The 18,069-nt window shown below is 37.2% G+C and overlaps 1 protein-coding gene across 14 annotated transcripts in view; it reads right to left on the bottom strand.

The window, feature by feature from the left end:
- STAM (signal transducing adaptor molecule) overlaps window positions 1-18,069 on the bottom strand; it is a 77,460-nt gene that overhangs the window by 49,306 nt on the left and 10,085 nt on the right. For all 14 annotated transcript variants that reach the window (XR_014072400.1, XR_014072402.1, XR_014072401.1 and 11 more), the window contains exon 2: window positions 12,675-12,759. Coding sequence is in view for 7 of the 14 variants with exons in the window: in XM_081553775.1 (XP_081409901.1) it covers window positions 12,675-12,759 (85 nt within the window). In the remaining 7 variants the exon portion in view is untranslated. The remainder of the gene's footprint in view (window positions 1-12,674; window positions 12,760-18,069) is intronic.

Genomic DNA, 18,069 nt, shown 5'->3' with positions numbered 1-18,069 from the left:
CTGAGTACATTTCCAAAACTGTCACATTATTTATAAATATCTATCTACTTGTAGGTATGTTGTTGTCCAGTTATGACAGTTAAACAGCTCAACATTTGTCCCTGGTTACCAATTAGTGAGATTACCTGAAAAGGTCTTTCCATTAATATATAAGGAGAAAGACAAAAATATTCAGTGATTTTGCTAGATAAAAGGAGTCAAGATTTATGAGATCTTACACTTTGTACAACTTTTTAAAAGTCTCTTATTTCAAATATGTCTCATCTCTACATCTCAGATGAAAAGTACTTTTGTACCATAAAGATATCATGTTCAACTGTAATAAGATTTTATATGCTTGCATAAATTATTACCATTCAAAGGGCAGTGAATTTAAATTCTAATTAGTGCATCTATTACTAAACCAATGATTTCAGATCAATCAACTTTTCAAAATGAGAATACCACCTCTTTATTATTCCCCTCACGCGGTCGGACAGAAGAACAATAGGGCTTTTCCCTTAAAGTATTGTAAATATAAGAAAAAAAACATTAAAAAAAAAGTAACAGTAATAACAATCCATAGTACAACTCACAAACGTGCTTGCATGGTTAACCTCTCGTCAGCTTTGAGGCAGGACTGAAAAGGTACAGAGCTACTAGCTGTGTGTTTCTAAATAGGGGCAGAAAAATTCTTGTGATGTAAGACTATCTGGCGTATCACATCTCTGGCCCCCGCCTAATCGATGTCAGTAGTAACCTCCTGTCATTGTCAGAACCAAAACCATTCCTAACAGAGCGTCACCACTGGGCTGAGAACCACTGCTAGACAAAAGCGGCACTGTGATTCAGGAGAAAGAGATGCAAGGCCTGACAGACCTCATCTGTAAAAGGGGACTTTAACACTTCCTGTTAAGTATGTTATTACATTACTCCCAGAATCGTGCCAGGGACTTTGAGACACTCAATGTGAGTTCTAGAAAGCACAAACGTGTCCTATTCTTCTACTGAGTTTTATTTTTACAGCTTTAGCTTTCAAAGCTATTTTAGAGTGATTTAAACTTTACATTTTCATTTTATATGCTATAAAAAGTACTTTACTACAAACTATAATTCAAGGATATTGTAGAGTGGGGAGGGAATATATGTATGCATACTGTTACAGGTCTTAGTACCTAGCAGGCATACAATAAATGAGAACTCAAATCTTTGCTGATCAAAGTAAAAAAAAACTTAATTAACAGATAAGATAAACCCACCTGGAATACTAAAGAGAGTCTAATTTAGAGGATGACTTTCAAAAGCATAAAGGCATAACATTAACAAAAAAGAAGTTTAATATAAAATACAAAAGAAATCTGAATTGAAATGAATAATAACTGTATATTCAATGTCATATTCAAAGTGCATATCTGATTTATAATATAGATTACATAAAACACAGTCTACACAGCACAAGGGGAAAAGGGCAAAACACTGAATAGAAATAATCAAATTCTCGATTCTGAGCTTATTAAATAGGTATTTCTTATGAGATGACCAATGGAACATGAACACAATATACAAATTACATTATTCGGTTAGTGAAAGAACAAGTTCATGTTCCAGAAGGACTTCAGCAGAAAGGAGGTAAACTAAACTTCTACATACTAAACATTGAGGATTAACACAAGTGCAGATAACACTCACTGAATTTTTTTTTTTTTATAAATTTATTTATTTTAGTTGGGGGCTAATTACTTTACAATATTGTAATAGTTTTTGCCATACATTGACATGAATCAGCCATGGGTTTACATGTGTTCCCCTTCCTGGACCCCCCACCCACCTCCCTCCCCATCCCATCCCTCTGGGTCATCCCATTGCCCTGGCCCTGAGCCCTTGTCTCATGCATCGAACATGGAATGGTGTTCTGTTTCACACATGATAATATACATGTTTCAATGCTATTCTTAAATTTAGTATGATATTTGAGTTTCCTAGATCATATAACACAGAAGTATATATCAGTCAAACAAAACACAGGTTATATCATGTATGGGAAAAAGAGGAATCACTAAAAACTTAATAAAATCAGTATGTCTTTATGTACATTTGTTGTTGTTTTTCAGTTGCTAGGTCGTATTCAACTCTTGCAACCCCATGGACTGCAGCCCTCCAGGCTCCTCTGTCCATGGGATTTCCCAAGCAAGAATACTGGAGTGGGTTGCCATTTGCTTCTCCAGGGGATTGTCCTGATGCAGGGATCGAATCTGTGCTTCCTGCACTGGCAGGCAGGTTCTTTACCATGTGAGCCACCTAAGAAGCCCATTTTATATACATTACCATGTGTAAAATAGATAGCTAGAGGGAAGCTGCTGTTCAGCACAAGGAGCTCAGCTCACTGCTCTATGAAGACCTAGAGGCGTGGGGTGAGGAGGGGAAGGAAGCCTGCGAGGGAGGGATGCACATATACACATACCTGGTTCACTTCGTTGTACAGCAGAAACTAACACAACACTGCAGAGCAATTTCTAACTCCAATTGGAAAAAAAAAAAACTGGTACGTCTCACTTAGTTCATGATTTTGACTTTAAATAACCAGGCACCATAAGTACTTGAGGACTCAGCACAAAGAAGTGAGAAAAAACATACAATTGGTAAAAATAACCTGAGTCAAGAAACCTGACTTCCAATTTGCCTCTACAACTCTCAGACAAGTCACATTAAAATCGCAGTGCTTTAGTTTCCTCATCTGTGAAATGATCTTGGGAGTCATGAGGACCCTGTAGATCCTGTTCTACTGAATGAAAATGAAGTCGTTCAGTCGTGTCTGACTCTTTGTGACCCCATAGACTGTAGCCTACCAGGCTCCTCAGTCCATGGAATTTTCCAGGCAAGAGTACCGGAGTGGGTTGCCATTTACATGATGGTTTAAAAAATCATGTAAAATACAAAAGGAAAATCACTGTCTGGGGCAAGTAAAGATGGAAATATCAGATCTAATCAGACCCACATCCCACTGCCTGATCAAGGTCTTGGCACCTACAGCTGTTGCCACTTTCTCCTGAATCATCACATCGCTTTCCCCTTACAAATAGTGTACCTCTTCAGGGTACACCATTGTTATAATACAGTCTATTTTGAAAAAAGAAATTTCCCATCAAACCAGCTGTTAAAGGATTCACTTAAATAGCAGCAAAAAGGACAAAATGGGCTTCTCTAGTGGATGGGTCAGTGGTAAAGAATCTGCCTGCCAATGCCGGGGACGCAGTTTCAATCCCTGGGTCAGGAGGACCCCCTGAAGGAGAGCATGGCAATCCACTCCAGTATTCTTGCCTAGGAAATCCCACGGACAGAGAAGCCTGGTGGGCTACAGTCCATGGTGTTGCAAAAGAGTCAGACAAAACCTAGTGACTGAACAACAGCAAAAGGATAAAAATACCTGATTAAAAAACTTCACCAAAAATGAATGAGATTTGTTAACAAGAACACTTTAAAACACTATTAAAGGATATAAACAGAAAGATATGCTACATTCTCAGATAGGAAAATTTTAATATCAAAAAACCATTAATTTAAAACTAAGCCCATTAGAAAAAAATAGTTCTGTTTATAAACTAGCCAAGCCAATCCAAAAGTTAATGTGAGGACAGTAGAGAGGGGCAAAAATATTAATAAACTGTAAAAAAAAAACAGAAGAAGAAGAAAACCAGCCCTGCCAAGTATTAAAACGTATTATAAGGTTTTAATAATTAAAACCACATGGTAGCAGCACATGAGTAGATACATGCCAATGGCACAAGAGAATTTTTTTAAAAATCCAAATACATAAAGCAATGTAATATATAAAAGTACTGTTTCAAATCAGAAAGGACAAAGATCATTCAATAAATGGTGCTAAAATTTTGAGGTAGCCAAACAGAAAAGAATAAATTTAGAGCCATACCTCAAACTACATAATAAATTCCAAATATATCAAAGACTTAAATGTAAAAAATGAAATCACAACTACAAGAGACTTTGGAAGACAGTTTGCCAGTTTCTTACAAAAGCTATGTACAGTCCTATCATATAATCTAGCAATCATGCTCTTTGGTATTTACCCAGTTTTTAAAAATCTATGTTCATACAAACAAAAAACTGCACATGATTTTACAGCAGCTTTATTCACAATCACCAAAAACTGGAAGCAATCAAGATATCCTTCAATAGGTGAATGTATAAACAAACTATAATACATTCAGATGAGGAAATACTATTCAGAAATAAAAAGAAATGAGCCAGCAGGCCATGAAAAAACATATATGATGCTTAAATGCATTATGCTAAGTAAAAGAAGCCAGTCTGAAAAGGTTATACATACTATATGCTCCTAATTGTACATTTTGGAAAAGGGGAAATTACAGAAATAGTCATAAAAAAAAAAAATTGGTGGTTGCCAGAGGTTCAGAGAGAAAGGAGAGGGATGAATAGGGGGAACAGAGGACATTTTAAGGTTGGTGCAGCTACTCTGCGTGATCCTGTAACAATGGATACATGTCATTATGGACTTGTCAAAACCCATACAACTGTATAATATAGAGTGACCCTTAATGTAAACTACAGACTTTGGTTAATCCATGGACAGAGGAGCCTAGAGGGCTCCCATCTATGGGGTCGAAAGAGTCAGACATGACTTAGCGACTAAACACCATCATCACCACCACCACATTTTTTTTTTTTCTCAAGAATACTGGAGTCCACCACCACATTGATTCGTTTCTTATAATATATAATATACAATATATACCACACTAATGCAAGATCATAACCTCAGATATGCAGATGACACCACCCTTATGGCAGAAAGTGAAGAAGAACTAAAGAGCCTCTTGATGAAAGTGAAAGTGGAGAGTGAAAAAGTTGGCTTAAAGCTCAACATTCAGAAAACTAAGATCACGGCATCTGGTCCCATCACTTCATGGCAGACAGATGGGGAAACAGTGGTTGACTTTAGTTTTTTGGGCTCCAAAATCACTGCAGATGGTGATTGCAGCCATGAAATTAAAAGACACTTACTCCTTGGAAGGAAAGTTATGACCAACCTAGATAGCATATTAAAAAGCAGAGACATTACTTTGCCAACAAAGATCCATCCAGTCAAGGCTATGGTTTTTCCAATGGTCATGTATGGATATGAGAGTTGGACTATAAAGAAAGCTGAGCGCCGAAGAATTGATGCTTTTGAACTGTGGTGTTGGAGAAGACTCTTGAGAGTCCCTTGGATTGCAAGGAGATCCAACCAGTCCATCCTAAAGGAGATCAGTCCTGGTTGTTCATTGGAAGGACTGATGTTGAAGCTGAAACTCCAATACTTTGGCCACCTCGTGCGAAAGCTGACTCACTGGAAAAGACCCTGATGCTGGGAAAGATTGAGGGCGGGAGGAGAAGGGGACGACAGAGGATGAGATGGCTGGATGGCATCACCAACTCAATGGACATGGGTTTGGGTGGACTTAGGGAGTTAGTGATGGACAGGGAGGTCTGGCCTGCTGCGGTTCATGGGGTTGCAAAGAGTCGGACACGACTGAGTGACTGAACTGAACTGAATGCAAGATGTTAATAATAGGGGGGTGGGTGGGTTATGGAATTCTTTGTACTATTAGCTCAATTTTTTTGTAAATCTAAAATTCTATTTTAAAAAACAAAGCACACTAATTATAAAATAAAAACTGAAACTGTAAAGAAAACATGAGATAGTTCTACTAAAATCTTAAAGAAGGAAAGTCTATAACTCAAAATTCTAAAAACTGGAAAACTGATAAATTCAGCTTTATAAAAATCGAAAACTGGAGAAGGCAATGGCACCCCACTCCAGTACTCTTGCCTGGAAAATCCCTGGACGGAGGAGCCTGGTAGGCTACAGTCCATGGGGTCGCTAAGAGTGGGACACGACTGAGCGACTTCACTTTCACTTTTCCCTTTCATGCACTGGAGAAGGAGATGGCAACCCACTCCAGTATTCTTGCCTGGAGAATCCTAGGGACGGCGGAGTCTGGTGGACTGCTGTCTATAGGGTCGCACAGAGTCGGACACGACTGAAGCGACTTAGCAGCAGCAGCAGCAGTAGCATGACTGGTTCATGTTGAGGTTTAACAGAAAACAACAACAACAACAACAAAAAAAAAAATCGAAAACTTCTAAACGAGAAAACAAAGTCAAATGAATAATGGAAAAAAAAATATACATAATTCATATAACAGATGAGGTATGTATAAAGTCCCTAACACAGATAATGAACAGTCAATAAATGAAAGACTTAAAGACCTAAGGCCAGTAAACTGAGGGTATGACTGTCACAAAACAAACACTGGAAGAGATCTGTTTCTTGACCTGAAGCTGCCCTTCTAATCTGAAGACGTCTAGGTCAGAGATTACTTTTCCCTTAAAAAAAAAAACAAGACATATTCTATCAACCTCCAGTTAAAGCCCAAAGATAGTCAAAGTCCAGGAAAAACAACATAAAGCCAATGAAAAATATTTTTAACAAACTCTTTTCCAAAGGCCTATATTCATATTTTTCACAAAATATCAACAACTGTCATTTTCTTCTTCTAATTTTATATGAATAAATCAAAAGCCTTACTATCTAAACAGATCTCTTAGCCAAGTACAGAGAAAAGTTTATCATGTTTTCCACTCTCAGTCAACTGTATTTTTGTCTAAGCAAAGATAGTTAAGATGTAAAAGAATAGCACAAATTAATCTGATGTCAATTATAGAATATTAATTGTTTATTGTGATAATACTGATTCTCACATCTATTTTTTACATATGAAATTATAAACAAATCAATCAAAACTAACAGACAAAAGCTGTTTATTATGTGAAGACACATTAAAGAAAATTGCTACTATTATTCTGAAAGTTCTCTTGATTTTGAACAGAGACTTTTCAGTCTATCATATGACCTCACCGGCTAAGCATTTTTCAGTACTTACTCAGACACTGGAACTGCACACTAAACATCATGTGAATTTCTTACGAAGTCAGAAAAAAAAAAATTCAGAATTTTTTTTTTTTAAGTTTAAGTCTAGCATATTCAAACACTTCAGGGTGACAGGATATGTTAAGGAATTAAGTAATCACAAATGTAGAACAGTGAATATAATATGTTTATTGCCTATCAATGTGGGAAAATTATTTTCGTATTTGTATAAAGCAACAATAGAAAGATACGAAGAAAACAGAAGTGGCTACCTACAGAGGATGGGGGAGGGAAATAGAGATAGGAGTTATTTTGTCAATATTTACCTTTTTAAGTTATTTTAATGTTTGAGCCATGTGAGTAACTATTTTTGAAACAAAAAAGTACATATTTCACATAAGCATAAATATTTCCATAAATCAACAAACAAATAACACACATGTGTGTGGTTCAAAGAGGAAGAATTAAGGAGGGTTTTCTGAAAGACTGCTGGAACCATGTTCCTGGGTCACAGTTCTCTGAGTAAATGAAATTTCACAATAATTGGCTCTTCATTTCTCCTTAAAACTTGAGAATATTTTCCAAATGACCACAATTCCAAAACAGTTTACAAGAAAGAATTTTTTTCTTTTAAAAAGGGCCAAAAGGATTTTAAAATATTATTTTCTTAGGGGATAAAGACTTTAATATAAGTTATTTTATTTATATACTAAATAATTTATATACTAAATATTGCTGGTAACAAATCATTTTGATTAAAAAAACCAAATCTTACAAAGCAGAAATGCTTTTCTTAAAGTTCCCTCCCCGTTCCCCAAATCCATCCTCTTAAATAGATCTGTACATTTTATAAAATCACAGATTAACTCCATATGACAATTATTTTTTTGACAATGTTTTTTAAAAAAAAAAACCTAGACTGTTGCCTAGTACACAAATAACCTTATGAACTGCATACTTCAACCTGCCCTATCTACACCAGTCTTAGGAAAACTCATGCCCACTTTCCCTTTCACACCAGTGACATGTTTCAATCTTTTCTAAAGCACACCAGGTACCCAGAATACTTCACTAACAATGTACAATACGTATGTTCAATATTCATATGCTACCATCAGCAACCCATACTAAACATAAATAGGTTCCTAGACAACATAAACCAGATCTCCATGAGTTTTCCACATACCTAATTATAAAATGATTAAAAAAAATTAAAACAAAACTGTAAATGGTTACCAGGTTCAAGGGAAGAGGGGAATGGTAAGTTGTTTGACAGGCAGAGTTCACCTGAGATGATGAAAAGTTCTGGAGATGGATAGCAGAGATGATCTCATAGTAATGTGGATGTACTAAATGCCACAAACTTAGATCAAAGAAAATGTTTTCATGTATAATAATAACATTTGTCTTTATAATAATGCAGCCATAAAACATTTTTATCACTTTTTATGGAGAAAGGGACCTAGGAAGACAAAAGTGCTGAGGGCTCATGAAAATCAAAATGCAGCCCTAATGCTTATTTCCTACTATGAAGTCATCAAGGCACAGCAAGAAAGTGAAAATACAACCAGATATGTATGTAAAACATTATTTTTAAAGAGAAATCACACACATAAACTTTGTGGGTTTGCATTTTTTTGAACCCTAGTGAGATTACAATGGTATCTCAACTATTGTATAGTCCTTTTCAAACAATTCTTCATTAACAAGAGCTAGAAAGAGATATCACATTTATATAAACAAATAACTGTGTGAAAATTAACGTAATAAGACTTTAAAGGAACCAGAGAGCAAGAACTATTAAGGAAGAAAAAAATAAGTGAAAAGGGAAAAGAAAGACAGAGAAAAGGAAAAAAATATTAATAAAAAACAAAAAGAACCACCCCTCATTATTTAAATTAGCAAAGCTGAGAACACTTCTCAAGTAAATTCACAGATTTGGCACAATGTCAATTAAAATCTCCAAAGGGTAACAAAATATTCAAGAGAAATAGTGAGAGAGAGAATGCCCTCTAAAGTAAATATGAAAAAAGTTTAAAATGAGCATTATCTAAACCTACTGATACTAGATAACAACAAAATACAAATAAAACACAACTATTTAAAGCAACAAATTAGTACATTTTAAATACATATCTAGGTTCTTAGACAACATAAACCTGACCTGCGGACAACATGGACGGAACCTTGAGGGCACTGCACTCACTGAAATAAAAGAGAAAGACCAACACTGTCCAATCTCACTGATATGCGAAATCTAATAAAATCAAACTCACAGAAACAGAACTGAGTGGTAGTTGCCAGAAGGGTGGAGAGGTGGGCAAAATTAGTAAAATGGGCCAAAAGGTACAAATTTTCAGTTACAAGATAAGTAAGTTCTGAGGGTGTAATGCAGAGCGCAGAGAGTATAGTTACAATACTTGGTTGTATATTTGAAAGCTGCTGAGAGAGTACATCTTTTAACAGTTCTCATCACAAGAAAAACATAGGAAAAAAACTTAACAAATTAGAGTTTCTAGTATAATAATGTTAGCTGCAGAAAAACAAATTGATCTCTTTAAATCCTCACAGTGTATCATACGGGATTTTTAGATGGGTTCAAATTTATTTTTTAACTAGAAAAATATGGAACATTTCTAGTCATGAAAGGGAGTTTGTCTTTTCATTTCAAGCCACTAACCACATTATTATAAAAAGCATCTACAAAATGAAGAACACCAAACTAAAGATAAAATGAAAACTAATGGGGTGAAGAGAGGAGGGGATTTTCCAACTGCAATGCTAGATAAAAGCTTTATCTCCAAAACACACAGGGATGGAGCTAGGTGGATACCTCATGCTCAACAAACTGTCAGACAACATCACTTTAATCAAAAAGAAGCAGAGGTGCACCCACTTACCCATGCCCCAGATACTATCATAAACACTTTGCATGTAGTAACTAATCTCGCATTCACCATAAACCCCCTATGAAAAAGATAACTGTTTTTATTCTCAAGTAGCAAACTAAAGCTACTATGACCACCGGTGACACAGCTAAGCAGTCAGAGCAGAGTCCCAGCCCAGGCATCTCACCCCAGAGTCCATGCCCTCAACCACTAGGCTATGTGCTTTCCTCTGCATAACAAGCTACAAATCTACATCTACTGGACACATATAAATTGCTATTACACAAGACAAAATTCAAACAAGAATGGTTTTTGATAGAGTGCTTTGAGAATTTAGACTTTCAGTCATTGGGATAGGGAAAGGCTTTATGGAAGAAATAATAACCACAGTGGGTCTGAAGGATATGAGACACCCCTGAGACTGGAGATGAGAATATTCCCCACTGAAGGAACAGAGGGACCAAAAGCAATACAAAAGGCTGAAAAGCACTGGCAATTCAAATACTTGAGTTGAAAAGAATGTGTTGTTGCTGTTTAGTTACTAAGTCATGACCAACTCTTTTGCAGCCCCATGGACTGTAGCCCACGAGGCTCCTCCATCCATGGGATTTCTCAGACTAGAACACTGGAGAGAGTGGCCATTTCCTCCTCCAGGGGATCTTCCCCATTCAGGGATCGAAACTGCACGTCCCGCATTGGCAGGCGGATTCTCTACCACTGAGCCACCAGGGAAGCCCATTGAAAAGAATAGTGAGTACAAAAGAAGTAAATGAAAAATAAGTGATTCAGAGGCCTAAGGAGGTTACTAGGCTTAATTCAGTGGAAGGTAGGGGAGTAACATGGTCAGAGCTGTCACATGGCAACTGGTTATAAGAACTGGACAGAAAAAGACAGAAGGAAATGACAGAAGGTTAATTCACTAGTCTAAGCATGGTTAAGGATGGCTCAAGTAAAGTGCGGTCAACAGAAATAGAGAAAAAGGAATAGATAAGCAACATGCAGAAGCTACTCGAACTTCAATTAAATTAAGGAAGCAACCAGGCCGGAAAGAACAAGACTGAGGATACTAAAATGCAAAGACAACAAAGAGGATGGATGAGGCCACACTTGGAGGCCACAACTTTGGGAGCCTGCCAAGAGGAGCACATTATAGGCTAAAAAGATCTCAAGTGAAGGGGCAGAAAGGCCTTTAGGACAAACTTTCTTGCCTAATCTGACCAAGTTCAGGAACTTAACTAAGGAGACTCTATGATATCAACATCGTGAGAGAGATCATGGATCAAACTGACAGAATTCAAGAAACTAAATGCAGGGGTGAGCTGGAGGTTTTAAGCAGAAATGAGAACAACCTTGTCATTAACGAGGTGAGGACAAAGGAGGGAATGTAGGTCTAAAGCAAAAAGGGACATGAGTTCAGGGTTCTAGGTGGTGAACATGTGATATTCTGAAATCATGCTGCATCCATGGGAGCAGTGCTTGAGTAAACAGAATCAGAGCTAAAAGCTATAGATGTCACATAAAGATACTTGGAAGCTGTGAGAGAAAAAAAGAAAGAAAAAGTGCTGGGTAAAAAAAAAAAGGATCAGAGAAAGTTTAAGTAACTATGTCTATTTAAAAGGGATCGAAGAAGAGCCTGAGAAGGCACCACCATCAGAGGGTTAATACTACAACCAGGAGAATCCAGCATGATTTAGCAGCACTCTCGAACATTCTGCGCAGGAAAGTAGGTAAATAAGACAGTGTTTGTGTGGCACAAAGAGATAAATGTGGCTACTCATAACTGGACATTATTAGCCCAAGAATGGAGGAAACCATTACTCTGTATACACCTTGTAAACCACTACTCAGTTAATCCCCTCGCTGTACTGTTTAGAAAGCCCTGTATTTCCAAAAAGTCTGTAGGCCAACAAGTTTACAGTTCTATTTCCCCTAAACTGTCTCTCTTTCAGTAGTCAATGGTTAGTTGAGTCAAATGTGCAGATGTAACAAAGAAGAAAAGAATACAGAAAAAAACAAAAAATTTGGTATCTGAGAAATCAGTGATGACCTTAAATATCAGTGGGAAAAGAAACAACCGAAATACCCACCAACAGATGAACAGACCCAGACTGGTGTGTATATAATGGAGTATTACTTGCCCCCCCAAAAAAAAAGAATAAAATAATACCGCTTGCAGCAACATAGATGGACCTGGAGATTATCATACTAAGCGAAGTAAACCAGAAAAAGGCAAATGCCATATGATATCACTTACATGTGGAATCTAAAATATGACACAAATGAACCTATATATGAAACAGAAACAGAATCGTGCACATAGAGAACAGACTGGTGATTGCCAAAGCGGAGGGGATGTGAGGGAGGGATGGAGTGGAAGTTTGGGATTAGCAGATGCAAGCTATTATACAGAGAATGGCTAAACAACAAGGTCCTACTGTATAGCACAGGGAAATATATTCAATACCCTGTGATAAACCACAATGGAAAAGAATATGAAAAATATATATAGGTAAAAGTGAATCACTTTGCTGTACAGCAGAAATTAACACAACATGTAAATCAACTATATTTCAATAAAATTTCTTTTAAAAATCAGTGGGAAAAACTAGATTTTAGGGAACAAATATGGACAAGGGTGAATAATTAAAATATCAACACTGTTACTGGTCATGCTGTCCCTACTGTTAAAAGGAGTAACCTAAATGGGATGATGATTCCTCGAATCTTGCTAGTGAAAACATTCTTTTTTCAAACCAAATTGTGATTGTAGTAACAAGCTTTACCTTCTAACTGTAGTTTTATTCCCATTAATAAATAGGATGAAAAAATAAAAATCCTTGAAACCCTGAAACACTTACCCAGTGCGAGACTGACCGACTTTATCACAAATATCCAAAATGAGGCCCCAATCCTCAGCAGTATTCATCTCACTGGTTGCTTTCTCTGTATATTACAAGAAGAAATTGCAGAAACATTATTTCTAAAAAGTCTTTAAGAGGTAAATGACTACATTCAAATTACCAAACTGTAGTATAACTAAGTACAAACAAATCACAATAGCTGTCAACATCTGGTTAATGAAATATTTAAGTCTGTCTTTAAAAGGAGGTGGGGCACCTTTGTTACCTATCACAATTATTTTCCCCATGTATACTTCATTTGTTACTTGGTATTAAAAAAAAAAAAGGCCACTGATTTTTTGTTATAAAAATACACACACACTCAGGTCTATCCCTATCTGCACACAGAAAGACTAAAATAAGGAACTCTTTCATTATCAATAGTTAATAGTTAGCTTCACTAACTATTTACATAGTTAATTCTTAGCTTTACTTGCCCTCGAAGGAACATGACAAAGAACAGGTCTCTATCAAAATGTTTCAGGGAATTAAATTATCTATTTGTTGAGTTTGGATTCTGAGAAGTAGGGTGAAGGGGGCACTGAAAAAAGAAAACCAAGCTTTAACTGAATATTTTCCCTTAAATCTAAACTTGACAAGTTTAAAAAAAAAAAAAACAGAGGTATGGCAGATTGAACCAAATCATTTAATTTAGACCCCTTTCTTCATTACAATAAATGAATTTTAATGAAAACACACAAGGATAAGGAAAACATGAGAAGCAATAACAGCAACAATATCTCAAAAGCTACAGAACAACACTGATCCATGGTAAACTACTGAGAAGACCCAAGAAAGGTGAACCATGTATTGTTAGTAAAAAAAAAAAAGCTTAAGAACTAGTCTGTTGAATCCTCAGGAAATTCAACTATTGCAATTGAGAATGAAGAAAAAGAGCACTTCCAAGTTAGCAAAATGGGTTAACGCTGTTTGAAATGTAGGCAGTCCCTATTTCCTCACTCAAGGGCTCTAGCAATCACTTCCCTATTCTGAGAAAATGAGTGATGGTTTACCTTCTGTAGGTAAAGCAAATTTTTTCTAGACAAGGAGACACCAGGTATAGTTGAGACTTAGGAAGCAAAAATAAGGAATTTTTTTTTTCCAGTTTTCCAGTCTGGCATGTAAGCAGCTTGGAAGTATTCACTTCATCCTAACAAGTAAAACACTGAACAAAGTGAAAAATCAACAACTCTTCTTAGAGCCCTTAGAAGTGAGGTCACAAGGCAAACTGCTGCCCCCAAATTAGACATATAGATAGGCAGATACACAGAACCACAACTTAATAGAGCAGAAGCTCATGAGCACAAACATCACCAGGAACCAGCACCAGGGTAGGAAAATCTACACTGAAACTATCAAACTGCTGGAGGCTAAGTGTGCAGGAGTCTGAGTTAAAATGCCAGAGAAGAGGCGGCTTAGAAGACTTCCCATACTTTTGTGAGTTTCAATTCCACAGTTCTTCCAGGTTCTCAAGGTGAACATCATAGAAAATTTCCCCTATCTTTCCAGCAGAGGGAGAGAAACTGATCATTCTAAAATACACCAGAGTTTTCTCTTCCTAAAAAATCCTACCCTCAAGAGAAATTATTTTATCAGTCCTAACCAACTAGGGTTTTACCAGAGATTAACCCAACTGTGGGAAGAGAAATCCCAAAGCTAGCTTGTTCCAGCCTTCCACGTGGGAGAAGGAGAATATCCAACTCCAGACCACTGGAGCCATCCCATCCCACCGATGGGATGAGCAGGGGATGGACACTAAGAAGCATGTGAGAATTCACAACCCAGGGACAGAGAGGCTCACCGAGCCCAAATCACAGGACAGTCGGCACCTGATCATCATGCCACTAAAGGCGGGTGTCCCTTCATCTAGTACATCATATCCAGCTGTTGGCAAGCCACACTATAAGGCAAAGAGCACAACTGGAAGGGTATCGGACTAGCATCAGAACCAAACTCAGACATGAGAAGGATGTTGGAATTATTAGACCAGAATTTTTAAAGACTATGATAATATGCTAAGAGCTCTAAATGGAAACAGGAGGTAATATGCAAGAACAGATGGACAATGTAAGCAGAGAGATGGAAATTCTAAAAATGAAATACTAGAGATCAAACAATAATATAATATAAATGAACATCCTTGGATAGGCTTATCCTCAGTCTGGACACAGCTGAAGCAAGAATCTCTGAACCTAAGGACATGTCACTAGGAATTTCCAAAACTGAAAAGCAAAGAGAAAAAGTGATGGGGGAGAGGCGGGGGGGGGGGGGGACTGGAACAGATTATCCAAGAGCTGTGGGAAACTATAAGAGCTGTGACAAAAGAATCACTGGAATACCAGAGAAGAAAGAGGAAAAGAAAAAGAAGAAATATTTGAACCAAATATGACTCAGAATTTCCCCCAATTTAATGTCAGACACCAAACCACAGGTCCAGGCAACTCCAGAAACACCAAGTACAATAAATGTCAAATAAAGAAACAAACCCTCTATACCTTGGCATATCATATTCAAACAGCAGAAAGTCAAAAATAAAGGGGAAAAAAAGAAGTCAATAGATGTAGAGAATGGATTAGTGGACACAACAGAGGAAGGAGAGGATGGGACAAATTGGGAGTGTAGCACTGACATATATACACTACCATCTATAAAAGAGACAGCTAGTGGAAAGCTGCTGTGTAACACAGGGAGCTCAGCTTGGTGCTGTGTGATGATTTAGAGGGGTGAGATTGGGGGGTGGGAGGCGGAAGGGAGGTTCAAGAGGGAGGGGATATACGTATACTTTTAGCTAATTCCCACATGTTGCTGTATGGCAGAAATTAAGACAACATTGTAAAGCAATTATTCTCCAATTTAAAAAAAATTTTAGTTAAAAAAAAAAAAAAGAAGCCAGCAGAAGAAAACATCTTACCTATTCAGAAGTAAACAGAATGATTATACCTGACATCTCAGAAACCATGTAAACAAGGAGAGAAGGAAATGAAACAGTATTGTGAGAAAATAACCACCAATCAAGGATTATATATCCTGTGGAATTACCCATAAGGAAAAGATAGTCTTTCTCAAATAAAGAAACATCAAGGGTATCTGTTGCCACCAGACTGGCCTTGCAAGAAATGTTTCAGAAGTTCTTCAGGGAGGATATAGGAGAAATGTATACATGAATGTGTGTGGGCATGCAGGCATATGTATAAATGAAATGAATCACAGCAAGGACACCAGGAACAAAAGAGAGAAATTAGGAATATGAATATTTTGTTACTAGAAGATGAGCTGTACTATCACTGAAGTGGCACAATGTTATTTGAAAGTGAACTTGGACTAGTTGTAAATGCATATATATCCTGTAAACTCTTACTTAGGCAGTTACAGAAGTAGAAAAAACATATATAACTAATATGCTAAAAAAAGAAAATGGAATCCTATAAAATATTCAATTAAAACTCCAAAGGCAGGTCGAAGAGTATCAGAAACAGAAATTAAGAACAAGGGTTACAACTAGAAAATTGTGACAGATATGGTAGATGTTTATCCAACAATATCAATAATCACTATAAATGTTAATGGTCTAAATATAGGCAGAGATTGTCAGAGTGATCAAAAAATGAGATACAATTAAATGTCAACTACAAGCAACCCACTTTAAATATAAAGACACACATATAAAGTAAAAGGATGGAGAAAGATACAGCATGCTGACACTAATCACAAAGAAGTGGGATTAGTTATATTAATGTCTGATGAAGCCAACTTTGGAACAAGGAAAATCACCAGGGACAGAGGCATTACATAATGGTAAAGAGGTCAATCTCAGAGAAGACAACAATCCTTAACATACATGTGCCTAACTGCTGCTGCTGCTGCTCAGTCGCTTCAGTCGTGTCCGACTCTGTGCGACCCCATAGACGGCAGCCCACCAGGCTCCGCCGTCCCTGGGATTCTCCAGGCAAGAATACTGGAGTGGGTTGCCATTTCCTTCTCCAGTGCCTAACTACAGAGTGTCAAAATAACTGACACAAATCATGTGAACTCCAAAGAGAAACTAAGTCGCTAAGTCATGTCCAACTCTTTTGTGACCCCTGTGGACTTTAAGCCTGCCAGGCTCCTCTATCCATGGGATTTCCCAGGCAAGAATACTGGAATGGGTTTCCACTTCCTTCTCCAGGGGATCTTCCTGATCAGGGATCAAACCCATGTCTCTTGATTGGCAAGTGGGGTCTTTACCATTGAGCCACCAGAGAAGCCCCTTGTTCGTTTACTCTATACCTAAAACAAGGTTACTGCAGATTTACAGAAGTCTTTCAAGACCTAAAGTTCTTGTCACTATGTAACAACAACATGCCAAGAAAGTCCAGAACACCTGAACTGATGCACTATGTCACCACCATCTGCACCAGTAGAAAAGATCTGTGTCTGGAGTATTTTCTCTTCTGCCTCTTTACTGGAATCCTGAGAAAGTCCACCAGGAAAAAAATGAAGCAAGCAAGATGCAGCTACAAGTAAAAGAATTTCTCGACTCACTAAATTGTTTTAAATGAGCTTTAACCATGAGGGGATCTGTATTAATTCAAGAAACACCAGAGAGCTAAGAAAATTCTGAGCAAGGAAACAATCTGATCAGTTGGGCTTTTAGGGGAAAAAGAATGAATCTGCTGCCAACATGTAAAAAATAGTTTGGAAGAGGGAAAACAAGAAACTATAATGAGAAACTTAACATAAATCTGGAAACAAAGTAAATGAGCTACTTTGAAAGCAAATGCTGAAATGCTGTTTAATGGGTTCTCACTGGCAGGTATGCCAAGATGGTAACAGTCAAATTGACCTGTTCAAGCTTCCATAACTGTAAATCTCTTAAAAATAACAATTTCTACTTTGGGTAATTCTTTTAACATTCATGTTTTCAGTCTACATGCTCAATAAATGCTAAACCTAATCACACAAGTGCAATATGAATCCATAAGGGTCATAGAAACCTTTAATAACATCTATTTCAGTGTTTTTTTCAAATTTTACTTTTCAATGCAGAAATCCTCTACAAATTAAATCTAACGCTAGCTACCTGGAGTTAGCACACACTTCACAGGTTGAAGGTACAGGACTCCAAGTCTCTCCTCACTTCAGAGACAAGAAACAAGCTCTGGGCTTCCCAGGCCACATGCATTCTGACCAACTGGCTACAAATCCAGGGGTTTCCACTATCCCCTTTCGTTCCCTGATTTACTATAACCACTGACAGAATGAAGAAAATCACCTATAATTACAGTTTTATTATAAAAGATACAAATGTCAACCAGCCAAAGAAGCGATATACACAGGGCTCAGTCCGGGAGAATCTCAAAGGCAAAGCTCCTGC

Source organism: Giraffa tippelskirchi, chromosome 13, assembly GCF_054371585.1.
Source record: "Giraffa tippelskirchi isolate mGirTip1 chromosome 13, T2T-mGirTip1v1.2.pri, whole genome shotgun sequence".
Classification (NCBI taxonomy): Eukaryota; Metazoa; Chordata; class Mammalia; order Artiodactyla; family Giraffidae; genus Giraffa; species Giraffa tippelskirchi.
Note: the sequence above shows the minus strand (reverse complement) of the source record. Positions and strands in the feature narration are given on the sequence as shown.